The 24,973-nt window shown below is 41.7% G+C and overlaps 1 protein-coding gene across 1 annotated transcript; it reads left to right on the forward strand.

The window, feature by feature from the left end:
* Positions 1-9,112: 9,112 nt before the first annotated feature.
* On the forward strand, positions 9,113-24,627 carry LOC125010578. Its single transcript, XM_047589325.1, has 3 exons — positions 9,113-9,469; positions 9,633-9,913; positions 24,346-24,627. The coding sequence occupies exons 1-3, from the start codon at positions 9,220-9,222 to the stop codon at positions 24,625-24,627; spliced, it is 813 nt and encodes a 270-aa protein (XP_047445281.1). The 5' UTR covers positions 9,113-9,219.
* The last annotated feature ends 346 nt before the right edge of the window (positions 24,628-24,973 follow it).

Consider the following 24,973-nt stretch of genomic DNA (forward strand, 5'->3'; position numbering starts at 1 on the left):
TTCTATGGTTGGTTAGGATACGTCTGATCTAGATTCATTGTAGAGGTGATAGAACATCAACATCCTCACTATGTTAAATGGACACATGGTCAGAACCATGTGTCTAAAGGTGGTGAGAGAAACTTCCATAAACCATGGAAACGTTAAAAGACACTAGTCAGTGTGAGGATGAAATGTTGTGTTATTGTGTAAATCTGTCTTTTCTACTCTCTGATAGTAGTTAAATATCGTGATCAGTGGTGTTGAATGCAGTTCTATCTAACATAGAGCTCCAGGTTCTAAGTGTCAGTATTCACATCACAACTGAATCAAACTCATCATCGTGGAAACTTAGAAAAATACTAAAATGAGAAGGTTTCTGTCCAAACAAGGTTCAGAAAATCTCCTTTGTGTTGTTCTTTCTTGTTGCTTGGACCACTGTAATGAACTCCTTACTGGCCTCCACAATCAGACAATAAGAGAACTGGCACTGATTCAAAATGCTGCTGCTACAACAGCAAGAAGAGAGAACACAATACTCCAGATATTACATCTTTCCACTGGGTTCAGTTCAGTCTAAAGTGAAATGTAGGGCCTTACTTGTTGTGTGTAAGTCTCCAGGGTGGATGCCAGACTATTTAACCTTGGATATGTGGGTCCTATGAAGTAGCTTAATGACTGTAGGCAGTGTCAGAGTGAGGGTGTATGTCCTGGTTGGAGCTGATACTAAAGTTCCACTAAGTCAGATCACCACTCTTTAGAGCTGTGCTGAGCTCAATGAACTAGTCTCCTCCTACTGACTGACTGACTGCAGCTGCGAACATCAGACCAAACACAACTCACACAACCACTCACAACTAACTGACACTGAACATCAGTTCCAACAGTTCACGTCTGTCAACATGGAAAAACTAGCTGTGATTCTGGTCTGTTCAGCTCTCGTAGGTACGTATGTTTCTGACAAGAACACCTGGAACACAAAGACACTTTCAAAGCATTACTCGTCCACTTTGGATTTTCTTGGAGATGGAGTTCAATGTTGAACATTTGACACATTCTACATTACAAAGATGTGACGAGTTCATCACTAAGAACTGTTGACGACACTGTTAGCAGCATCACTGAGTCTTTCAAAGGATGGACATGTGACTGTGGAACAGGACTGTAGATATAACATGTTGTTTCATCTCTAGGTCACAGTTTGGAAGATGATATTACTGCCATCAGAGCTGAAGTGTTTTCATCAGAGGGCAGTAATGTTACTCTGTCCTGTAACTATTCAGTTAAAGCTGATAATCTCCAGTGGTATCGACAGGATCCTGGATCAGCTCCTCAGTTCCTTCTATTAATCACTGATACAAAAGATCCCAACGTGGTGACAGCAACACCTCCACACCCTGGACTGACTGCTAAACTGAACCAGGAGAGAAATGGAGTCAACCTGGAGATCTCCTCTGCTGCAGTGACAGACTCTGCTGTGTACTACTGTGCTCTGAGGCCCACAGTGACAGGAAACACCAAATCTCTGAACAAAAACCTTTGGAGCAAAGACAACACAATACTCCACAACATCCACTAGAGGGAGCCACACTCTGTTCAACCACTGATTTCTGACTCATTGGACTGAGGACAAAGACAACAGAGAAATGAAGCAGTTGACATCTGAGACAGAGCTGCTGTTGAAGCAGAGAAGAATTTGATTGGTTGAGTTGAAGTCAAGCTGTAACTGGCCCCGCCCACTCAACATCATCAGCTCATCCAATGACATTATTTCTTCCTCCTTCTACTCTGGTGGAAGAACATTGTTGATGTGCTGTCTGTCTGGCTTTAATAACTCTAAAGACATGTTGCTTTACCGCTTTTTGCTTCTATCTCACATTATAGGTTAGTTGAAGAACAGGGATTCAAGTTTTGTTGAAGCTGCTGCATTAACCAGATATACAGACTGCACTTCACAACTCTTCTTGTTTCCTTGCTCTGATACAATGAAAATCATCTTTTCATCATCTTCTACATTGAACTGACAGAGTTGTACAGTTGATTTTGTTGTGAATGTCCACAGAGTAACACTGTACAGGAGACATTTTCCACTGTCTTCTCCTCTCAGCCTCATGGACAATGTTAGTCTAATGGCTTCATGTTCTCTACTTTTTCCAGGACTAACAGCTGGAGACACAATCTCTCCTGATGAAGATGAAGTCAGTGGAAGAGAAGGACGATCTGTCACACTCTCATGCAACTATCAGACAAGTTATACTTCTATTCGTCTTTACTGGTACAGACATCATTCTGACCTTCAGGCTCCTCAGTTTATTCTCTGGAAAGGAGCTAAAGGGAGAACAGATGAACACATTCCTGATAAACGCTATACATCAAAAACAACAGATTCATCAACTGAACTGACCATAACAGACCTAAACCTGGCAGACACAGCTCTCTACTACTGTGCTCTAGAAACACAGTGATACAAAGTGTAGAAGAGGCTGTACAAAAACCTGAACCCAGATATGTGACTACTCTTCAAAGAGGAGGGAAGTGGAATTCAAACCACAGCTTCATATCAGATGGATTCTGCTAATTCTTGTTTTATCATTTGAACACAGTCATGATGGTCTGATGCTCTGCTCTCAGCCTTTTTATTTGGACTTTACTTCCTCCTCAACAGTAGCGTTTAGGTCCGTGTGACATATTCTTGTTCTATGACAGGATGAAGCCGTACAGCCGGCCTCAGGAAGGTTGACTACTTTCAGGAATCAACATTGAGCTTCATGGAAACTCCAGCACTGGTGTAGCAGTGAGTGTTTAGCTAACAGCATTGTCTGCACTCTTCAAGGAGCCTTACTGAAGAATACCACCCTATTACAGTGTGGACGAGAGGTAAAAGAAGTTAACAGAGTTTAAAATAAGAACAGGTCTATTGACTGATCAAACTAGGACCCGGTTAAAATGAAATGTTCCAATCACATGAATTAACTGACAAATGACACAAACTTTACAGGTCAATAAAGAAGATCATTCTCAGAGGAAAGAAGGGACACGAAGGCTTTGACTCTCCATGGTTCACTTTGACCAGAGTTCACCAAGAAAGAAGAATGAGCCCTGGATGATCTGAGCTGAGATTCATCTTGGTGGTTGAGCTCAGCTGGATTTAAAAAAGGACACAAGCTCATCACCCAAGATCAGATCTCCTGATACAACCTATGTGAACGTTAAAGTCCATCTAGGTCAGACAGTTTGAGATTATACTAAAAGAGTAGAAGATCAGAAAGATAGTAACCCTAACCCTAATAATAGAATAGACTAATAGTCACAATCCTTACAGGAGTGAAATCAACAGCAGTAAAACAAACATCACTTTATTATGTATACCTGTTCAATTACTTGTTAACACAAACAGCTAATCAGCCAATCACACTGCTGCAATTCGAGCCATTTATTCATGTAGAGGTGATCAAGACAACTTACTGAAGTTCAAACGGAGCATCAGAATGAGGAAGTAAGAGGATTTAAGAGACTTTGAACGTGGTCTGGTTGGTGGCTGTATGGTCTGAGTATTTCACAAACTGATGATCTACTGGGATTTGAACTGAGTACCAGCACTAAGGTTTAACAGAGAATGGCCTGAAAAAGAGAAAATATCCAGTGAGCAGCAGTTGTTGATGTGAGAGGTCAGAGGAGAATGGGCAGACTGGTTGGAGATGATAGAAGGGCAACAGGAACTCAAATAACCACTGGTTCCAACCAAGGAATGCAGAATACCGTCTCTGAACGCACAACACGTCCAACCTTGAAGAAGATGGGCTACAGCAGCAGAAGACCACACCGGGGGCCACTCCTGTCAGCTAAGAACAGGAAACTGAGACTACAGTTCACACAGGCTCACCAACACTGGACAATAGACGACATGGTTTAAATGCCACAGCCTACCTGAGGATTGTTGCTGACCATGTCCATCCCTTTATGACCACAGTGGATCATCTTCTGACGGCTACTTCCACCAGGATAATGCACCATGTCACAAAGCTCTATCATCTGGAACATGACAATGAGTTCACTGTTCTCCAACGGCCTCCACAGTTACCACATCTCCATCCAACAGAGGAACCTTTGGGATGTGGTGGAAACTTGTATAGAGTTGAATTTTCTGCAGATTCCTGCTTCAATCTGATATTCATTGATTATTTATTCATCAGTCTAACAAGTTAAACCCCTGGAGGTGTTTCCAAGTTTAACGTGGACATTTGGAAACTGAACAACATGAACATGAACAACGTGTTCAAACAGGTGAACAAAGTTCTGCAACAACAAACTGAACTATCAGAGAGAGAGAGCAGGAACATTAGGAGAGGACAAACCAACAGTTTGGTTCATCTCATCTTCTACCACTTATCCTCACATGGTTGCTGGAGTCTATCCCAGCTGTCATTGGGTGAGAGGCAGGTTACACCCTGGACAGGTCTCCAGTCTATCACAGGACGAACACAGAGACAAACAACCATTCACTCACACTCACACCTCGGGTCAATTTAACCACTGTGTTGGTCCAGTTTGGTTCATTGAGAGAAAAAAGGAAACTCTGGTGAACTCAGCAACATAAAAAGACCTGGACGTCCACTGAAGACAACAGTGGTGGATGGTCTAAGGATCCTTTCCATTTCCTCCATCTTTTCTCAACATGTGCAGGTTGAGGTGGATCAGGAAAGCCTCCAACATTTTATCTCCCACCCTCTCCACTGCCTTTTCTACCTACTGCAATCAGGTAAAAGTTTCCTGAGCATCCTGGCCAGAACCCTCAGACTCAGAAAACTTCGTCCCTCAGGTCATCACAACTCTGAACATGCAGCCTGCTCCCAAGACTCACTAACCCCCAATACCAACACACACAACACACTTCCAACAAGAACAGCACACTGAATAAACAACTTTCAAATAAAATGCAAAGACACTTGAACATTAGAAGATCTTAAAAACTTTCTGGACAGTTTCTATATCTTCCTGATCTAAATCTTAAGACCGGGAACCAAATTGTAAGAATTTGCTTTTGACATCACTGGATCTTAAATAGGTTCTAAGTCGAGCTTCAAAATGTATAAAGAAGAAATGCTAGCAAGAGACTAAAAATTTGAGCAGGCATTTTATTGAATAAAACAACAATTTAACTGACATAGGCTGTTTATCAGCTGATCAAAAGTTTAACACCACTGCCTTTAAATGCCAAAATTTGTGCAAGAATTTAGGTTCCATATCATTTTCTGTCAAGCAATCACACTGTCATGACCTCCAAATGGCAAAAGCAAAAAAGCTCACTGTCTTTGAGCGTGGCAGGATTGTTGAGCTCCATAAGTAAGGCCTCTCACACCGTGCCATTGCTGCTGAGGTTGGACACAGTAAGACAGTAATTTTGAATTTTTTTAAAAGGTCCTGACGGTTATGGAACAAAAAAGTCAAGTGGTTGACCCAAAAAAATCTCACCAGTACTGAGCCACAGGATCCGACTGGCTGTCTGCCAAGACACTGGACGTTGCGCAACTCAGATTAAGTTCATTACTGGTGCTGACTGCAGCCCAATAACCATAAGATGGCATCTGCCAGGGAAGGGCATCAACAACATAAAATGTCTTCAAAGGCCACGACTCCTTCAACACCACAAAACTGCCTGTTTGGACTTTGCAAGGGAGCTTCAAACATGGGACATTCAAAGGTGGAAGGAAGTTTTATTTTCTGTCCAGAAAAAAATTAACCTTGATGGCTTCCAATGTTACTGGCATGATAAGGAGATGCCACCTGAGATGTTTTCTACATGGCACAGTGGAGGGGGCGCCATCATTATCTGCTGCTGCTGCTTTTTCCTTCAAAGGAACAATGGAGCTTCATGTCAGCAGCTGGCTATGTGGAGGTGTTGCAGAGTGAATCCCTCAGGACTGAGGGTCCTGGTCTGTCTGGTAATGACTGGGTTTTCCAACAAGACAATGCTGCAATTCACAGTGCCTGCCAGACAAAATACTTCTTCCAGGAGGATAACATCACTCTTTTGGATCATCCTGCATGTTCCCCCGATTTAAATCCGATTGAGAACATTTGGGGATAGATGCCAAGTGAAGTTTACAATAATCAAATTGTTCAAACAGTGGATGCGCTTCATGAAACCATCTTCACCACGTGAATCAATGTTCCCACTAGCCTTCTGGAAACACTTGCACCAAGCATGCCAAAACTATTTTTCGAAGTGACCAACAAGAATGGTGGAGCTACTCATTACTGATCCTTTTGAGACTTTCATTTCTGTTTTAAATGGGAGTTGGGGTTTTTTGAGCTATGGTCTTAAACATTTCATCAGATGATAAACAGCCTAGTTCACTTAAATTGTTATTTTCAATAAATAGCCTGCTCAAATTGTTTGGTCTCTTGCTCTTATTTCTTCATTTTTGCACATTGAAGCTCGACTAAGAACCATTTTAAGATCCAACAGTGGAAAATGCAAATTCTTGCAATTTTGTAACTGGTTTTAAGATTTTGATCAGGAGTGTATATGACATTTGAACGAAAGGCATCTGTATCACATTTGAAAACCTCTGTAAACCATCACACAGCTACAAAGTCTACTACCCACAGACAGATTCACATTCAGGTTGATGTGTCATGAGGATGATTAACACAGGGATAACAGAGAAATGAAATGTTGGACGGGGAGTAGCACAACAAGTAAGAGCACGGCAGTATTCAGAATGACTACAATCTACAGCATGAGAATGATTAAGTCACAGTAAATAATGTTTCCACTGTATAAATGTCAGTAACAACGATTATTGACTATACAGTTAAATGTGGTACCTCAGTTATCCTGTGTACTTGTATATCAATAACAGTGAACATTCACTTGTAGATTCCACCTGTATATCTTCTGTTAATTATTCCTATTGTCCTGTATGTCAAAATATATTTTAGTAGAACTAGTTAGAGGAGTAAATTGTGGAAGTGACAATAAACATGACTTGACTCTGATCTGTACGACTGGGATCTGAGGCCACAGTGACAGGAAACCCAGAGTGGGAACAAAAACACCAGCTGACACACTGACAAGCTGCTGGAAGCCTTTTTATCTCCACTAGAGGGCGACATCATCAAGTAGGCGGTGCACTACTTGTGCACTGGGTTCAACCATTGTGTCAATAATAACTGCTGCTGTGAAGAGAACCATTGTCAGACTGAATGTTGAACATCAGCTAGTTTCTCCTGTTGATTTAAACCTTGTTGTACAGATGGAACATTGGCTGTGGATTATTCTTGCTGCTCTTTTCTTTGGTAAGATAGAAAGCTCAACATGTTTCCTCTTTACACACTTGAACACATTTAAAGCTGCTGATTGTTGTCCTTGAATCAATCATTATTGATTCATCTCTTCCTCTGCATGTTCTGTTCTTCCCCAGAGTGTAAAGGAGAAGACAAAGTGATGCAGACACCAGGAGATGTCATTGCTACTGAAGGAGACACTCTCACACTCAACTGTTCTTTTGAGACAACTGCCTCAAACTACTATTTGTTCTGGTACAAACAAGAAGAAAATAGTTTTCCAAAGTACATGCTGAAACGTGATAAGTTTGAAGGAGGTGACAATGCTCCAGATTTCCCTGAAGACAGATTTGATGCTAAAATCAACCAGACCTCAGTTCCTCTGAAGATCCAGAAGCTTCATGTGTCTGACTCTGCTGTGTACTACTGTGCTCTGAGGCCCACAGTGACAGGAAACACCAAAACTCTGAACAAAAACCTTTGGAGCAAAGACAACACAATACTCCACAACATCCACTAGAGGGAGCCACACTCTGTTCAACAACTATGAGATGATTTGCTAGTTTCTTGTTCAGTTTCAGTTTTAGTTGATTTGAGAATTCTTCATATTTTTTTATGTTTTTTTTTTTTTTTTTTTTTAATTATAATTATTTTCAAATTCAACTCAATTCAAACTTTGTTCATAGACACATTTAAAACAACCAGGTTGACCAAAGTGCTGTAAAAAGTAGCATGGATGGTGCCACAACAAATACTAAAATACATAAACAGTGCAATAAAACTGAGTAAAATAAAACAGAACAGAAAACAATTAAAATGAAATCAAATTTTCCCACATGTCCACTTCAACTCAATAAAAAGACAGGGAGAAGACGTGTGTGTTCAGGGAGGATTTAAGAATCTAAATCATTCCCACAGATCAGATGTACCAGGGCAGGTTGTTCCAGAGCCTAGGAGCCCCCACCACAAAGACTCGGTCACCTTTGGGTCTTAGCCTAGTTTTGGGGGGTTCCCAGTAGCAGCTGATTAGAAGATCTCAGTGATCTGTCAGGGGTGTGGAGACAGAGGATCTCAGTCAAATACTGTGAGGGTAGGCCATGAAGAGCTTTAAACACACATTTATTCTAAAAGCAATCAGGAGTCAGTGCAGTGAAGACAGGATGGGGGATATGTGGTCACTTGTGTTTGCCAGTGAGGAGAAGGGCAGCTGCTGACAGTAGTCCAGTCATGTGTTAATAAAAGCATGGATCACAGTCTCATGATCTCTGGTGATAAAACCCCCAAATGGAAGAAGCTGTTTTTCACTATGGAACTAACCTGGCGATCTAATTTCAGCCTGTCATCACATATTACGCCAACATTTTTACTGATGACTGGATGTTTGGTGTGAGGGAGCCTCAAGCTTGAAGTCATCCAAGACTGAACATCAATTTAGACAAGCAAGCAATGTCTGAACAGAATCACTGGATTTTGATGTTAAACGTACGTAGATCTGAACATCATCTGCATAGCAATGACAGGAAAGGTTCTAATTCTTGAAAATTGACTTAGTACTGAAAACACAATAACAAAGTGCTTTTATACACTATACTCTCCATGGTAAAGAAAAACCCTTCACAACATCCAGTCAAGTGAAGAACACTGTGAGAGGGGTACGTATACCATCATCCAAGTCTACTACAAAGAGAAGACGTCATGAGAGCAAATACAGAGTTCAGCACAAGGTGGAAACCATTCAGAAACCTCAAGAAAGACCAGATCAGACTTTGTAGAAGTCTTGTCAGGTGGTCTGATAGATTCAGCTCCCTGTACCCAACACCAGCATCAGATTACAGGAGATCAGTGTCCAACCTTTAGCTGGAACTTTGAACATCTAACAATCCAGCACCACTGACAGTGATTGGCTAACGATTTATAAAGTCATGATATTAACCATTTAATGACACAACAATGGAGAGAAGAACAGAAAGTGGACATTCAGCAAATACGTGTCTGAAGCAGAGCTGCTCTGGATGCAGGAAGAATCTGACTGAACTCTGGCTCCACCCACTGATGATGAAGTGGACCAATCAGATTGTTGGTGTGTTCATGTTGATGTTGAGGAGAAGGGCTGTGCAGCAGAGAGCCTCTTTACTGTTTCCATCCTCCTGTAGAGCCATGTTGCTTCACCTGCTCCTGTGGATTTGGTTTCACTTTATCGGTGAGTGTTTGATCAGAGATGAAGTCGTATTTAATCTACTGGACTGACAAGATATTTGGTCGTTTCATAGCTACAGCTTCATCTGATTAAGAAGCAGAGAAGAGGAGTCTCCTGATGTCTGAATCTCTCCCAGACTAACTGACATGAACAACTCTGTTTTCAGCCCTGGGCTCCATGAACAGCATCAACCAGGAAAGTAGTGAAGAAGTCGTTGCAGAGGGAAGAAGCATCAATCTGACCTGTAAATATGAGGGTGGTATCTACAATATCCAGTGGTACCGAAAATACCAGAGATCCAGACCAGAGTTCCTGCTCCACATCACAGAGTCAGGATCAGTTCATCCAACTCTTTCAGATTTCTCAGCTCACATCAACAAATCACAGAGACGAGTAGATCTGGAGATCTCCTCTGCTGCAGTGTCTGACTCTGCTGTGTACTACTGTGCTCTGAGGCCCACAGTGACAGGAAACACCAAAACTCTGAACAAAAACCTTTGGAGCAAAGACAACACAATACTCCACAACATCCACTAGAGGGAGCCACACTCTGTTCAACCACTGATTTCTGACTCATTGGACTGAGGACAAAGACAACAGAGAAATGAAGCAGTTGACATCTGAGACAGAGCTGCTGTTGAAGCAGAGAGAATTTGATTGGTTGAGTTGAAGTCAAGCTGTAACTGGCCCCGCCCACTCAACATCATCAGCTCATCCAATGACATTATTTCTTCCTCATTCTACTCTGGTGGAAGAACATTGTTGATGTGCTGTCTGTCTGGCTTTAATATCTCCAAAGACATGTTGCTTTATCTCTTTTTGCTTCTATCACACATTATAGGTGAGTTGAAGAACAAGGATTCAAGTTTTGTTGAAGCTGCTGCATTAACCAGATATACAGACTGCACTTCACAACTCTTCTTGTTTCTTTGCTCTGATACAATGAAAATCATCTTTTCATCGTCTTCTACATTGAACTGACAGAGTTGTGCAGTTGATTTTGTTGTGAATGTCCACAGAGTAACACTGTACAGGAGACATTTTCCACTGTCTTCTCCTCTCTGCCTCATGGACAATGTTAGTCTAATGGCTTCATGTTCTCTACTTTTTCCAGGACTAACAGCTGGAGACACAATCTCTCCTGATGAAGATGAAGTCAGTGGAACAGAAGGACAATCTGTCACACTCTCATGCAACTATCAGACAAGTTACAGTGTCAACCTTTACTGGTACAGACATCATTCTGACCTTCAGGCTCCTCAGTTTATTCTCTGGAAGAGAGGAAAAGGTGGCTCAGCTGAACACATTCCTGATAATCGCTATAAATCCCAAACATCATCTACATCTACTAAACTGACCATAACAGACCTAACCGTGGCAGACACAGCTCTCTACTACTGTGCTCTAGAAACACAGTGATACAAAGTGTAGAAGAGGCTGTACAAAAACCTGAACCCAGATATGTGACTACTCCTTCAAAGAGGAGGGAAGTGGTATTCAAACCACAGCTTCATATCAGATGGATTCTGCTAATTCCTGTTTTATCAGAGTCACTGTGGTTACAGCTGCTAATGAAACACTGTGGGAGGATTCATGCTAGTTGTATCTGTTTGTGAGTTATCCTCATGTGAACTAAGCTCTTTTGTATGTGTTGTTGTGTACATTACATCCTGTACCATGCTGGTCACCTTAATGAATGAGTACAAGCTGTTTCATGCTCCTTTAAGTCTATTGTGCTGCCTCCATGTGAGTGAGACCTTGTTGTTGTAACTTGGTTTGTGTTGAACACAGTCATGATGGTCTGATGCTCTACTCTCAGCCTTTTTATTTGGACTTTACTTCCTCCTCAACAGTAATGTTTAGGTCCATGTGACATATTCTTGTTCTATGACAGGATGAAGCCGCACAGCCGGCCTCAGGAAGGTTGACTCCTTTCAGGAATCAACATTGAGCTTCATGGAAGCTCCTGCACTGGTGTAGCAGTGAGTGTTTAGCTAACAGCATTGTCTGCACTCTTCAAGGAGCCTTACTGAAGAACACCACCCTATGACAGTGTGGACGAGAGGTAAAAGAAGTTAACAGAGTTTAAAATAAGAACAGTTAAAATGAAATGTTCCAATCACATGAATTAAAAGGAGAAAATTACAGGTCATCCAAGCCTTTATGTCTTTAAGGCGCTTGGAGTTTAACCAGCGGATTAGTTTCATATGGTTTCATGGATAAATATAGCTGGGTATCACCTGCATAGCAATGGAAGTTTATGCCGTGCTTTCTAATAATATTGCCTAAGGGAAGCATGTATAATGTGAATAATATTGGTCCTAGCACAGAACCCTGAGGAACTCCATAGCTTACTTTGGTATATATAGAAGAGTTGTTGTTTACATGGACAAACTGGAATCTGTCTGACGGATATGATTCAAAACAGTCTAGTGCAGTTCCTGTAATCTTGATCACACTTTCAAGTCTCTGTAGTAGAATATTGTGATCAATAGTGTCAAATGCAGCACTGAGATCTAGCAGGACAAGCATAGAGACCAAAGTCCATTGTCTGAAGCCATGAGGAGATCATTGGTAACTTTAACCAGAGCTGTTTCTGTGCTATGATGAGCTCTAAAACCTGACTGAAACTCTTCAAACAAACCATTCCTGACCAACTGATTGACAACAACCCTTTCCAAAACTTTAGAAATAAAAGGAAGGTTGGAAATTGGCCTGTAATTGGCTAAAACATCTGGGTCAAGAGTGGGTTTTTTAAGTAATGGTTTAATTACAGCAGTTTTAAAAGACTGGGGCACATATCCTGTTATTAAAGATAAGTTTATCTGATTTAATATGGAGGTATTGATTAATGGAAAAACCTCCTTGAGCAACTTAGTTGGGTTGGTGTCTAGAAGAAGATGTGGTTGCTGACATCCACATCACTAACACAAGGCACTGAGGTAAATACTGAAGGTATTAATTCCTTATATCTAGTTACAGCATCATCAGATAAGTGTCTACCATAACGAAATGTCTTTCCAATTTCTGTGTAATTACTTGTAGTAAATTCAAATGTTACAAGATAATTACAAGAGATCAGAAAGATAGTAAACCTAACCCTAATAATAGACTAGACTAATAGTCACAATCCTTACAGTAATGAAATCAACAGCAGTAAAACAAACATCACTTTGTTAGGTACACCTGTTCAATTACTTGTTAACACAAATAGCTAATCAGCCAATCACATGGCTGCAATTCAAGCCATTTATTCATGTAGAGGTGATCAAGACAACTTACTGAAGTTCAAACCGAGCATCAGAATGAGGAAGAAAGAGGATTTAAGAGACTTTGAATGTGGTCTGGTTGTTGGTCTGAGTATTTCACAAACTGCCGATCTACTGGGATTTTAACTGACAACCAGCTCTAGGGTTTACAGAGAATGGTCTGAAAAAGAGAAAATATCCAGTGAGCAGCAGTTGTTGATGTGAGAGGTCAGAGGAGAATGGGCAGACTGGTTGGAGATGATAGAAAGGCAACAGGAACTCAAATAACCACTGGTTCCAACCAAGGAATGGAGAATACCATCTCTGAACGCACAACACGTCCAACCTTGAAGAAGATGGGCTACAGCAGCAGAAGACCACACCGGGGGCCACTCCTGTCAGCTAAGAACAGGAAACTGAGACTACAGTTCACACAGGCTCACCAACACTGGACAAGAGACGACATGGTTTAAATGCCACAGCCTACCTGAGGATTGTTGCTGACCATGTCCATCCCTTTATGACCACAGTGGATCATCTTCTGATGGCTACTTTCAGCAGGATAATGCACCATGTCACAAAGCTCATATCATCTTGAACATGACAATGAGTTCATTGTACTCCAACGGCCTCCACAGTCACCACATCTCCATCCAACAGAGGAACCTTTGGGGTGTGGTGGAAACTTGCATAGAGGTGAATTTTCTGCAGATTCCTGCTTCAATCTGATATTCATTGATTATTTATTCATCAGTCTAACAAGTTAAACCCCTGGAGGTATTTCCAAGTTTAAAGTGGACATTTGGAAACTGAACAACATGAACATGAACAACATGTGTTCAAAGAGGTGAACAAAGTTCTGCAACAATAAACTAATCCATCAGAGAGAGAGCAGGAACATTAGGATAGGACAAACCAACAGTTTGGTTCATCTCATCTTCTACCACTTATCCTCACATGGTTGCTGGAGTCTATCCCAGCTGTCATTGGGGGAGAGGCAGGTTACACCCTGGACAGGTCTCCAGTCTATCACAGGACGAACACAGAGACAAACAACCATTCACTCACACTCACACCTCGGGTCAATTTAACCACTGTGTTGGTCCAGTTTGGTTCATTGAGAGAAAAAAGGAAACTCTGGTGAACTCAGCAACATAAAAAGACCTGGACGTCCACAGAAGACAACAGTGGTGGATGGTCTCAGGATCCTTTCCATTTCCTCCATCTTTTCTCAACATGTGCAGGTTGAGGTGGATCAGGAAAGCATCCAACATTTTATCTCCCACCCTCTCCACTGCCTTTTCTACCTACTGCAATCAGGTAAAAGTTTCCTGACCATCCAGGCCAGATCCCTCAGACTCAAAAAGCTTCCTCCCTCAGGTCATCACAACTCTGAACATGCAGCCTGCTCCCAAGACTCACTAACCCCCAACACCAACACACACAACACACTTCCATCAAGAACAACATACTGAACAAACAACTTTCAAATAAAATGCGAAGACACTTGAACATTAGAAGATCTTAAAAATTTTCTGGACAGTTTCTATACCCTCCTGATCTAAATCTTAAGACCGGGAACCAAATTGTAAGAATTTGCTTTTGACATCACTGGATCTTAAATAGGTTCTAAGTCGAGCTTCAAAATGTATAAAGAAGAAATGCTAGCAAGAGACTAAAAATTTGAGCAGGCATTTTATTGAATAAAACAACAATTTAACTGACATAGGCTGTTTATCAGCTGATCAAAAGTTTAACACCACTGCCTTTAAATGCCAAAATTTGTACAAGAATTTAGGTTCCATGTCATTTTCCGTCAAGCAATCACACTGTCAAGACCTCCTAATGGCAAAAGCAAAAAAGCTCACTGCCTTTGAGCGTGGCAGGATTGTTGAGCTGCATAAGAAAGGCCTCTCCCAACGTGCCATTGCTGCTGAGGTTGGACGCAGTAATTTAATTTTTTTAAAAGGACCTGACGGTTATGGAACAAAAAAGTGAAGTGGTTGACCCAAAAAAATCTCACCAGCACTGAGCCACAGGATCCGACTGGCTGTCTGCCAAGACACGGGACTTTCCCCAACTCAAATTAAGTTCATTACTGGTGCTGACTGCAGCCCAATAACCATAAGATGGCATCTGCCAGGGAAGGGCATCAAAAACAAAACGTCTTCAAAGGCCACGACTCCTTCAACACCACAAAACTGCCTGTTTGGACTTTGCAAGGGAGCTTCAAACATGGGACATTCAAAGGCGGAAGGAAGTTTTATTCTCTGGCCAGAAAAAAATAATTAACCTTGATGGCTTCCAATGTTACTGGCATGATAAGGAGATGCCACCTGAGATGTTTTCTACGTGGCACAGTGGAGGGGGCGCCATCATTATCTGCTGCTGCTGCTTTTTCCTTCAAAGGAACAATGGAGCTTCAGGTCAGCAGCTGGCTTTGTGGAGATGTTGCAGCGTGAATCCCTCCGGACTGAGGGTCCTGGTCTGTCTGGTAAAGACTGGGTTTTTCAACAAGACAATGCTGCAGTTCACAGTGCCTGCCAGACAAAAGACTTCTTCCAGCAGAATAACATCAATCTTTTGGATCATCCTCCATGTTGTCCCCTGATTTAAATCCGATTGAGAACATTTGGGGATGGATGGCAAGAGAAGTTTACAATAATGGACGTCAGTTCCAAACAGTGGATGCGCTTCATGAAACCATCTTCACCACGTGGATCAATGTTCCCACTAGCCTTCTGGAAACACTTGCACCAAGCATGCCAAAACTATTTTTTGAAGTGACCAACAAGAATAGTGGAGCTACTTATTACCGACTCCTTTTGAGACTTTCATTTCTGTTTTAAATGGGAGTTGGGGTTTTTTGAGCTATGGTCTTAAACTTTTCATCAGATGATAAACAGCCTAGTTCACTTAAATTGTTATTTTCAATAAATAGCCTGCTCAAATTGTTTGGTCTCTTGCTCTTATTTCTTCATTTTTGCACATTGAAGCTTGACTTAGAACCATCTTAAGATCCAACAGTGCAAAATGCAAAGTCTTGCAATTTTGTAACTGGTTTTAAGATTTTGATCAGGAGTGTACATGACATTTGAACGAAAGGCATCTGTATCACATTTGAAGACCTCTGTAAACGATCACAGCTACAAAGTCTACTACCCACAGATAGATTCACATTCAGGTTGATGTGTCATGAGGATGATTAACACAGGGATAACAGAGAAATAAAATGTTGGACGGGGAGTAGCACAACAAGTTAAAGCACAGCAGTATTCAGAATGACAACAATCTACAGCATGAGAATGATAAAGTCACAGTAAATAATGTTTGCACTGTATAAATGTCAGTAACTATGATTGACTATAGAGTTAAATCTGGTACCTCAGTTATCCTGTGTACTTGTATATATCAATCACAGGGAACATTCACTTGTAGATTCCACCTGTATATCTTCTGTTTCTATATTTCTTTTGTCCTGTATGTCAAAAATATATTTTAGTGGAAGTAGAGTAGTAAAAGTACAGTGATAGTAGATCCATTAATTGTAGAAGTAGTTGCAATAAAATATTCAGATATTGTGGAAGTGACAATGAACATTATTTGACCCTGATCTGTACGACTGGGATCTGAGGCCACAGTGACAGGAAACCCAGAGTGGGAACAAAAACACCAGCTGACACACTGAAAAGCTGCTGGAAGCCTTTTTATCTCCACTAGAGGGTGACATTATCAAGGAGGCGGTGCACTACTTGTGCACTGGGTTCAAACATTGTGTCAATAATAACTGCTGCTGTGAAGAGAACACTTGTCAAACTGAATGTTGAACATCAGCTAGTTTCTCCTGTTGATTTAAACCTTGTTGTACAGATGGAACATTGGCTGTGGATTATTCTTGCTGCTCTTTTCTTTGGTAAGATAGAAAGCTCAACATGTTTCCTCTTCACACACACTTGAACACATTTAAAGCTGCTGATTGTTGTCCTTGAATCAATCATCTTTATTGATTCATCTCTTCCTCTGCATGTTCTGTTCTTCCCCAGAGTGTAAAGGAGAAGACAACGTGATGCAGACACCAGGAGATGTCATTGCTACTGAAGGAGACACTCTCACACTCAACTGCACTTTTGAGACCAGTGACACAACTCCAACATTGTTCTGGTTCAAACAAAAAGTTAATAGTTTTCCAAAGTATATTTTGCGTCGTAGTAACTATGTGGGAAATGACAATTCTCCAGATTTCCCTAAAGACAGATTTAATGCCTAGCTCAAAGACAAATCAGTTCCTCTGAAGATCCAGAAGCTTCATGTGTCTGACTCTGCTGTGTACTACTGTGCTCTGAGGCCCACAGTGACAGGAAACACCAAAACTCTGAACAAAAACCTTTGGAGCAAAGACAACACAATACTCCACAACATCCACTAGAGGGAGCCACACTCTGTTCAACCACTGATTTCTGACTCATTGGACTGTGGACAAAGACAACAGAGAAATGAAGCAGTTGACATCTGAGACAGAGCTGCTGTTGAAGCAGAGAAGAATTTGATTGGTTGAGTTGAAGTCAAGCTGTAACTGGCCCCGCCCACTCAACATCATCAGCTCATCCAATGACATTATTTCTTCCTCATTCTACTCTGTGGAAGGACATTGTTGATGTGCTGTCTGTCTGGCTTTAATAACTCCAAAGACATGTTGCTTTACCTCTTTTTGCTTCTATCTCACATTATAGGTGAGTTGAAGAACAGGGATTCAAGTTTTGTTGAAGCTGCTGCATTAACCAGATATACAGACTGCACTTCACAACTCTTCTTGTTTCTTTGCTCTGATACAATGAAAATCATCTTTTCATCATCTTCTACATTGAACTGACAGAGTTGTACAGTTGATTTTGTTGTGAATGTCCACAGAGTAACACTGTACAGGAGACATTTTCCACTGTCTTCTCCTCTCAGCCTCATGGACAATGTTAGTCTAATGGCTTCATGTTTTCTACTTTTTCCAGGACTAACAGCTGGAGACACAATCTCTCCTGATGAAGATGAAGTCAGTGGAACAGAAGGACAATCTGTCACACTCTCATGCAACTATCAGACAGATGAAACTGATATTTATCTTTTCTGGTACAGACATCATTCTGACCTTCAGGCTCCTCAGTTTATTCTCTGGAAAGGAGCTAAAGATAATAGTGGGAGTGATCACATTCCTGATAAACGCTATAAATCCCAAACATCGTCTACATCAACTGAACTGACCATAACAGACCTAACCCTGGCAGACACAGCTCTCTACTACTGTGCTCTAGAAACACAGTGATACAAAGTGTAGAAGAGGCTGTACAAAAACCTGAACCCAGATGTGTGACTACTCTTCAAAGAGGAGGGAAGTGGTATTCAAACCACAGATTCATATCAGATGGATTCTGCTAATTCCTGTTTTATCAGAGTCACTGTGGTTACAGCTGCTAATGAAACACTGTGGGAGGATTCACATGAGCAGTAAATCCACATCAATGACAAACCAACTGAAGGTTTACACACTAAACACCATGGACACTAAGAACAGAATAATTTTACATCCAAAGTAAAAACTACAGGGGAGCGTATGTTTCTGCATTGAGGTTATTCTACATTTATCTTTATGATCCATGTTGTTTATATCGTATTGTATTAATTATTTAGATGATATCCTCAGTGTTTTAATTTGAGTCCATTATTGATAGGTCACATCAACTTAATCAGAAATGATCATGCTCACATTGCACATGCTGTGTTGTTTGGGTGTTATTAAAGTAAGTCATCTCCAACCTGAGGAAGGACATCATGTCTGGAAGCCACTGACTAAATGTGAGCGGAGCAGCATCCTTCCACCAAGCATCACACATCTAGAGTTACCGTAATCACTACATTTATAGGGTTTATACATTTTCAGAGCGGCCGTACTACCAACACTACTCCTACTACTAATAGCAGACAACAAAGCAAGTATGGAGACAAGAAGCAAGGCAGGGCAACCAGCAGCCATGAGCCTAGCTTCAACAAACCAAACATCCAGCCAACACAACTCCACAGCTAACGGTGCAAAGCTGGAGGCACTAGTTACCTGTGAGACAGAACACTAAGCCCCACAAGCAGCCAACAAGAAGGAACTACAACTACAGCGCCGACCTACAACAGATCAGCATTAACACCGCACACCATAAACATCCTTCAAACGTCCTATGACGGTTACATACCTGGCGACCGAACCCACTGCGCATACAGACCAGGTCCAACGGCTTGCGGAGCTACACGCGTCCCACGCGCTTCAGGAGAGATGAGAGACTGACACCGTACAGCGGGACATATCAACCTGTCCACATTAGCGGCTCATGACGCTGCTGACCTACAGGTGCCGATAAGGGGCGTGTCCCACCTGACGCTATCGTCCTTCACACCGACCCTGAGGAACACAACAACGAAAACAATCACCCGAGGCCTGTATCACGAAGCGAGCTCAACTTATCCGGCTTTACTCCAACTTATCCAGCTGAACTTATCCTGAACAGCTGATTGGCCGGTGGGCGGAGCCTTTTATCGGATTCAGATAAATCCTGAAAGTTACTTCTTTCGGACAGTACAATATCACTCAGAATGTCAAACAACAGTCTGCAGTATTAAAAAGAAAAAAACTTTCGCTGCTTCATTCGTGCTATTATGCAGTTTCAATTCCTTGTCTTTTTTACTCTCCACCAAAAAGAAGTGTCTCAGTTCATAAACTCAAAAATCTTCCTCCAAAGTCGTCTCTTGATCTTTTCAATATTATTTCAAAACGAAAAAGTCATTCAGGATGGCAGCATTTCAAGCACATATTCCACTTCCATTGTTCAAGTCCATGCGTCAGGCCGACATTACTGTCTCCAATAATGAAGGAATCCACAGCTCGTCATTGGCTACTGTGCTGGCAAAACTTCATTCTGGTTTGTCTTGTAACCCTTATGTCCAGTTTCCTTTGTCTTACCACGTGGAGAAAGCAGTTGTGCAGTGTCAGACTTGCAGTTTGTGACCAAAAAGAATCCTGTGAGAGCTGGTTGATGGATGAAGCTGGTAATTTATTGTAACATAAAAAACACAGAAAATAAAACGCATTGTTTGCATCAGTCTAATAACTGGCAGGACCAAGCTACAGCCAAACTAGATTGTAGGTCTCCACGCAGCTTCACGCGCTGTCAATCAGTGCGTTAACATGCACGTGAAAAAAACTAATTATTGCCTTAATCGGACTATAACAAGAGAACTTAAGTGCATGTAAACACGTTACTCCGATTAAAATTAGAGTTCTCATTATCCCATTGAGACACACAGGGATTTTCTCCAGCATGTGTACAGTGAATGAAGTTTTCAGTTAGATGATGGTGTGTTCATGCTCCACCACCACCGAGCTGGCGTGTGACCCCAGAACAAAAACGTCCAAGAAAGCTGATCGCAGAAGAAGAAGATAAACAGAGCCGCTAGAAGAACCGTCTGAGGGATAGCCCGGATCTTACCTGCACCAGAATTAGCACGAACATTACGTACGAGATTTAAAAATGTACTATTATCCGTCTGGTTGTTGTTTGAAATGTCGGTCTGCTACATGAACAACCTTTTGTTTATTATATCACGTAATAGGTCAACCAGAAAACTAGCTGTATTAACGTGGTATTAACACACTGAAAAGACACGTATCGCCCCATAGTGTGGAGGAGGAGGACAAGTTCCCAATAGTTATTCGATTTTCTTCCGCTGCATGTAAAGGACTGTACAAGGACTGTAGTCAGAAAGTTGACTTTTGAGCATGGCTCGATTAAGCTCTGCTTGTAAACGAACTGACTGACGGTCTCCTCTGGTGTGCCTCCCCCACTGATGCATGATGGGAGGCCATTCAAACAGTGGCACCATCACCACCTGTAGCGGGTACACACTCACAAAGACAAAGACATAGCAAACAATGGAATTCAAATAAACTTAAATGTGGCTCCTACACCAATAACATGTGTCAACACACTGCTAGCCCTCTGTAGCCAGTGATCAGTGGCTGCCTAGTCGGCCCAACTGGAGGGAACTTAGAAAATAATAATAATGAAGAAACTTTCACCACAGCACATAGGTTATCTGAACGTAAAAATAATAACTAGAAGAAAAGTAGTGGACTGAACCAGCCCACATTGGGTGAAAGGTCCACCAGGACGGTCCCTGGCAAGTCCAACCCTGAAGGAGAGACAGATTCAGGGAGGAGCTGAGGACATTGAAGAGTCCAGTTTAGAAGGCAGCACTGTTACTCTGTCCTACAGGTACTCCAGACCTGCTGAGAGCTCTGATTACTCCTTCTGGTATCAACAGTATTTGTTGTGGAGATCTCCTCTGCTGCAGTGACAGACTCTGATCTGTACGACTGGGATCTGAGGCCACAGTGACAGGAAACCCAGAGTGGGAACAAAAACACCAGCTGACACACTGACAAGCTGCTGGAAGCCTTTTTATCTCCACTAGAGGGCGACATTATCAAGTAGGCGGTGCACTACTTGTGCACTGGGTTCAACCATTGTGTCAATAATAACTGCTGCTGTGAAGAGAACAATTGTCAGATTGAATGTTGAACATCAGCTAGTTTCTCCTGTTGATTTAAACCTTGTTGTACAGATGGAACATTGGCTGTGGATTATTCTTGCTGCTCTTTTCTTTGGTAAGATAGAAAGCTCAATATGTTTCCTCTTCACACACTTGAACACATTTAAAGCTGCTGATTGTTGTCCTTGAATCAATCATCTTTATTGATTCATCTCTTCCTCTGCATGTTCTGTTCTTCCCCAGAGTGTAAAGGAGAAGACAAAGTGATGCAGACACCAGGAGATGTCATTGCTACTGAAGGAGACACTCTCACACTCAACTGCACTTTTAAGGCCAGTGGAAGAACCGACTATTTGTTCTGGTACAAACAAGAAGTGAATGGTTTTCCAAAGTACATGCTACAACGATACACTGGCGCAAAAGATAATCCTTCAAGAGGAGATAGAATTGATGCTAAAATCGTCCAGAACTCAGTTCCTCTGAAGATCCAGAAGCTTCATGTGTCTGACTCTGCTGTGTACTACTGTGCTCTGAGGCCCACAGTGACAGGAAACACCAAAACTCTGAACAAAAACCTTTGAGCAAAGACAACACAATACTCCACAACACCCACTAGAGGGAGACACCCTCTGTTCAACCACTGATTTCTGACTCATTGGACTGAGGACAAAGACAACAGAGAAATGAAGCAGTTGACATCTGAGACAGAGCTGCTGTTGAAGCAGAGAAGAATTTGATTGGTTGAGTTGAAGTCAAGCTGTAACTGGCCCCGCCCACTCAACATCATCAGCTCATCCAATGACATTATTTCTTCCTCATTCTACTCTGGTGGAAGGACATTGTTGATGTGCTGTCTGTCTGGCTTTAATAACTCCAAAGACATGTTGCTTTACCTCTTTTTGCTTCTATCTCACATTATAGGTGAGTTGAAGAACAGGGATTCAAGTTTTGTTGAAGCTGCTGCATTAACCAGATGTACAGACTGCACTTCACAACTCTTCTTGTTTCTTTGCTCCGATACAATGAAAATCATCTTTTCATCATCTTCTACATTGAACTGAAAGAGTTGTACAGTTGATTTTGTTGTGAATGTCCACAGAGTAACACTGTACAGGAGACATTTTCCACTGTCTTCTCCTCTAAGCCTCATGAACAATGTTAGTCTAATGGCTTCATGTTCTCTACTTTTTCCAGGACTAACAGCTGGAGACACAATCTCTCCTGATGAAGATGAAGTCAGTGGAACAGAAGGACAATCTGTCACACTCTCATGCATCTATCAGACAGATGCAAGTGGTACTGACCTTCACTGGTACAGACATCATTCTGACCTTCAGGCTCCTCAGTTTATTCTCTGGAAGACAGGAAAAGGTGGCTCAGCTGAACACATCCCTGATAATCGCTATAAATCCCAAACATCGTCTACATCAACTGAACTGACCATAACAGACCTAACCCTGGCAGACACAGCTCTCTACTACTGTGCTCTAGAAACACAGTGATACAAAGTGTAGAAGAGGCTGTACAAAAACCTGAACCTAGATATGTGACTACTCTTCAAAGAGGAGGGAAGTGGTATTCAAACCACAGCTTCATATCAGATGGATTCTGCTAATTCCTGTTTTATCAGAGTCACTGTGGTTACAGCTGCTAATGAAACACTGTGGGAGGATTCACATGAGCAACAAATCCACATCAATGACAAACCAACTGAAGGTTCACACACTAAACCCCATGGACACTAACAGAATCATTCTACATCTGAAATAAGTACAAGGAAGCATATGTTTCTGCATTAAGGTTATGTTACAATGTTCTTTTCTTTCCATGTTGTTTAGAATGTTTGAATAATTGGGATCATATATTCAGTGTTTTCAGTATTGATCAGTGGCGACCTGTGCAAGTCGCTTTTCCTATCGAGCACATCTAATAAAAAATTATGTAACCCAGAGGAAACACTGTTCTTTAAAATGATCATCATGACACCGCTATAGAAAGCTTTAGGATCATACACATAACAATAAAACAGAACGTTGCACCGACATCAAGACCCACATACATCAAATCCAGCAGAAATATCAAAAATCTAAAAATATCGAAAATGGCAAAAACACACATTACAGATGGAAATAAAATTCATTTTACTGACCATAAAGGCACTATTCAGACTTTTCCTCTGATCATGAGAGCCAGGGGTTCTGCTCCTTATTAATGGACTGAAAGTGGCTGACAAATCCTTTCCTGTAGTTGGCTAGGACTTCTTAACAATGTCAGTTTTTCTTGAAAAGTCCGTCTTGAAAATGTCTTTGACCGTATATCCTCAACCAGCTCGATTTCTCCTCCTTCAGTAATCACACTGTCACAAACCAGGTATTCAATGAACACAATTACATTCCTGCTCGTCCAGCTCACATCAGATGCAGTTCTCTAGCTCTGGCTAGCTCACTCTGACTGTCCAATCAGAAGCTGTGAGTACACTGACATCACCTGCAAGCAGACCATGGTGTCCTCAACTCAATATCTGATTGGTTGAAGCAACAGTCTGGTCAACACTTACTTTATGCTGCAGGACAGCAGAAGTGATTCTGAAGGCCTCCAGTTAGATTTCTTTGAGCCTAGCAACAAATGAAGCTTAAATGTGATTGGATTAAGAGCTTTGATATAAAAACACACTTGGAAGCAGCACAACCAGTGAAACGCTAGGAAGGAAGTGAAGAGTCCTTTAGGAATTATTCAATAGGTATTCATGGAAAATATAATTAAGTCATCAACACCACTGTCCCTCGTCTGCAGACGCAGCAGCCGACTTGTTTATGGTGATGAATGGGGACTTCAACCACGTCACCTTGGACAGAACACTCACAGAATTCACCCAGTATGTTGATTGTCATCTGGATCTGCTGGATCTGGATCCAGCTGGATCTGGATCTGCTGTATGCAAATGCCTTCAATGCATATAGTACAACTGCCCTACCCCCACTAGGCAGGTCTGATCACAACCTTGTCCTGCTCACCCCAAATTACGTCCCGCTTGTCCAACGGCAGTCTGTGTCCAAAAGGACTGTAAGGAGGTGGACACAGGAGGCCCTGCAGGACTGCTTTGAGTCCACCGACTGGGAGGCCCTCTGTCAGCCTCATGGGGAAGACATCAGCAGCATGGCGGACTGCATCACAGAATATATCAAATTCTGTGAGGACTCTGCTGAACGACAAAATGAGAGCTTTCAGGTCTGGAGACAAGGAGGAGCTAAGGAGGGTACAGCATCAACTGCAGGACAAGCTGAGGAGGTGGAAGGACTCCTACAGGTGTCAGGATTTGAGTGGTGAAGTGGTGTAGAGGACCCAAGTGCAGGACTCAAGATGAGGCCGGGTTTCAAACAAAAAAGTATTTCATGAAAACAAAAAAAACCCCAAAAGGCGCTGCAGACAAGCAGGTAAATCCAAAGACTAAAAATAAACTCCTCTTCTATGATTGATTAGGATACAGTCTGCTCTAGATTCATTGTAGAGGTGATAGAACATCAACATCCTCACTATGTTAAATGGACACATGGTCAGAACCATGAGTCTAAAGTTGATGAGAGAAACTTCCATAAACCATTGAAACGTTAAAAGACACTAGTCAGTGTGAGAATGAAATGTTGTGTTATTGTGTAAATGTGTCTTCTCTACT

Source organism: Mugil cephalus, chromosome 7 (genome assembly GCF_022458985.1).
Source record: "Mugil cephalus isolate CIBA_MC_2020 chromosome 7, CIBA_Mcephalus_1.1, whole genome shotgun sequence".
NCBI lineage: Eukaryota > Metazoa > Chordata > Actinopteri > Mugiliformes > Mugilidae > Mugil > Mugil cephalus.

What these genes read in the sequence shown, in the direction of transcription:
- LOC125010578 (XM_047589325.1), top strand. Translation starts at nt 9,220, where the DNA reads ATGGAGAGAAGAACAGAAAGTGGACATTCAGCAAATACGTGTCTGAAG. An exon ending in GATTTGGTTTCACTTTATCG is followed by an intron (nt 9,470 to 9,632) that starts GTGAGTGTTTGA and finishes CTCTGTTTTCAG; the next exon opens with CCCTGGGCTCCATGAACAGC. An exon ending in ACTCTGCTGTGTACTACTGT is followed by an intron (nt 9,914 to 24,345) that starts GCTCTGAGGCCC and finishes GTCCAACGGCAG; the next exon opens with TCTGTGTCCAAAAGGACTGT.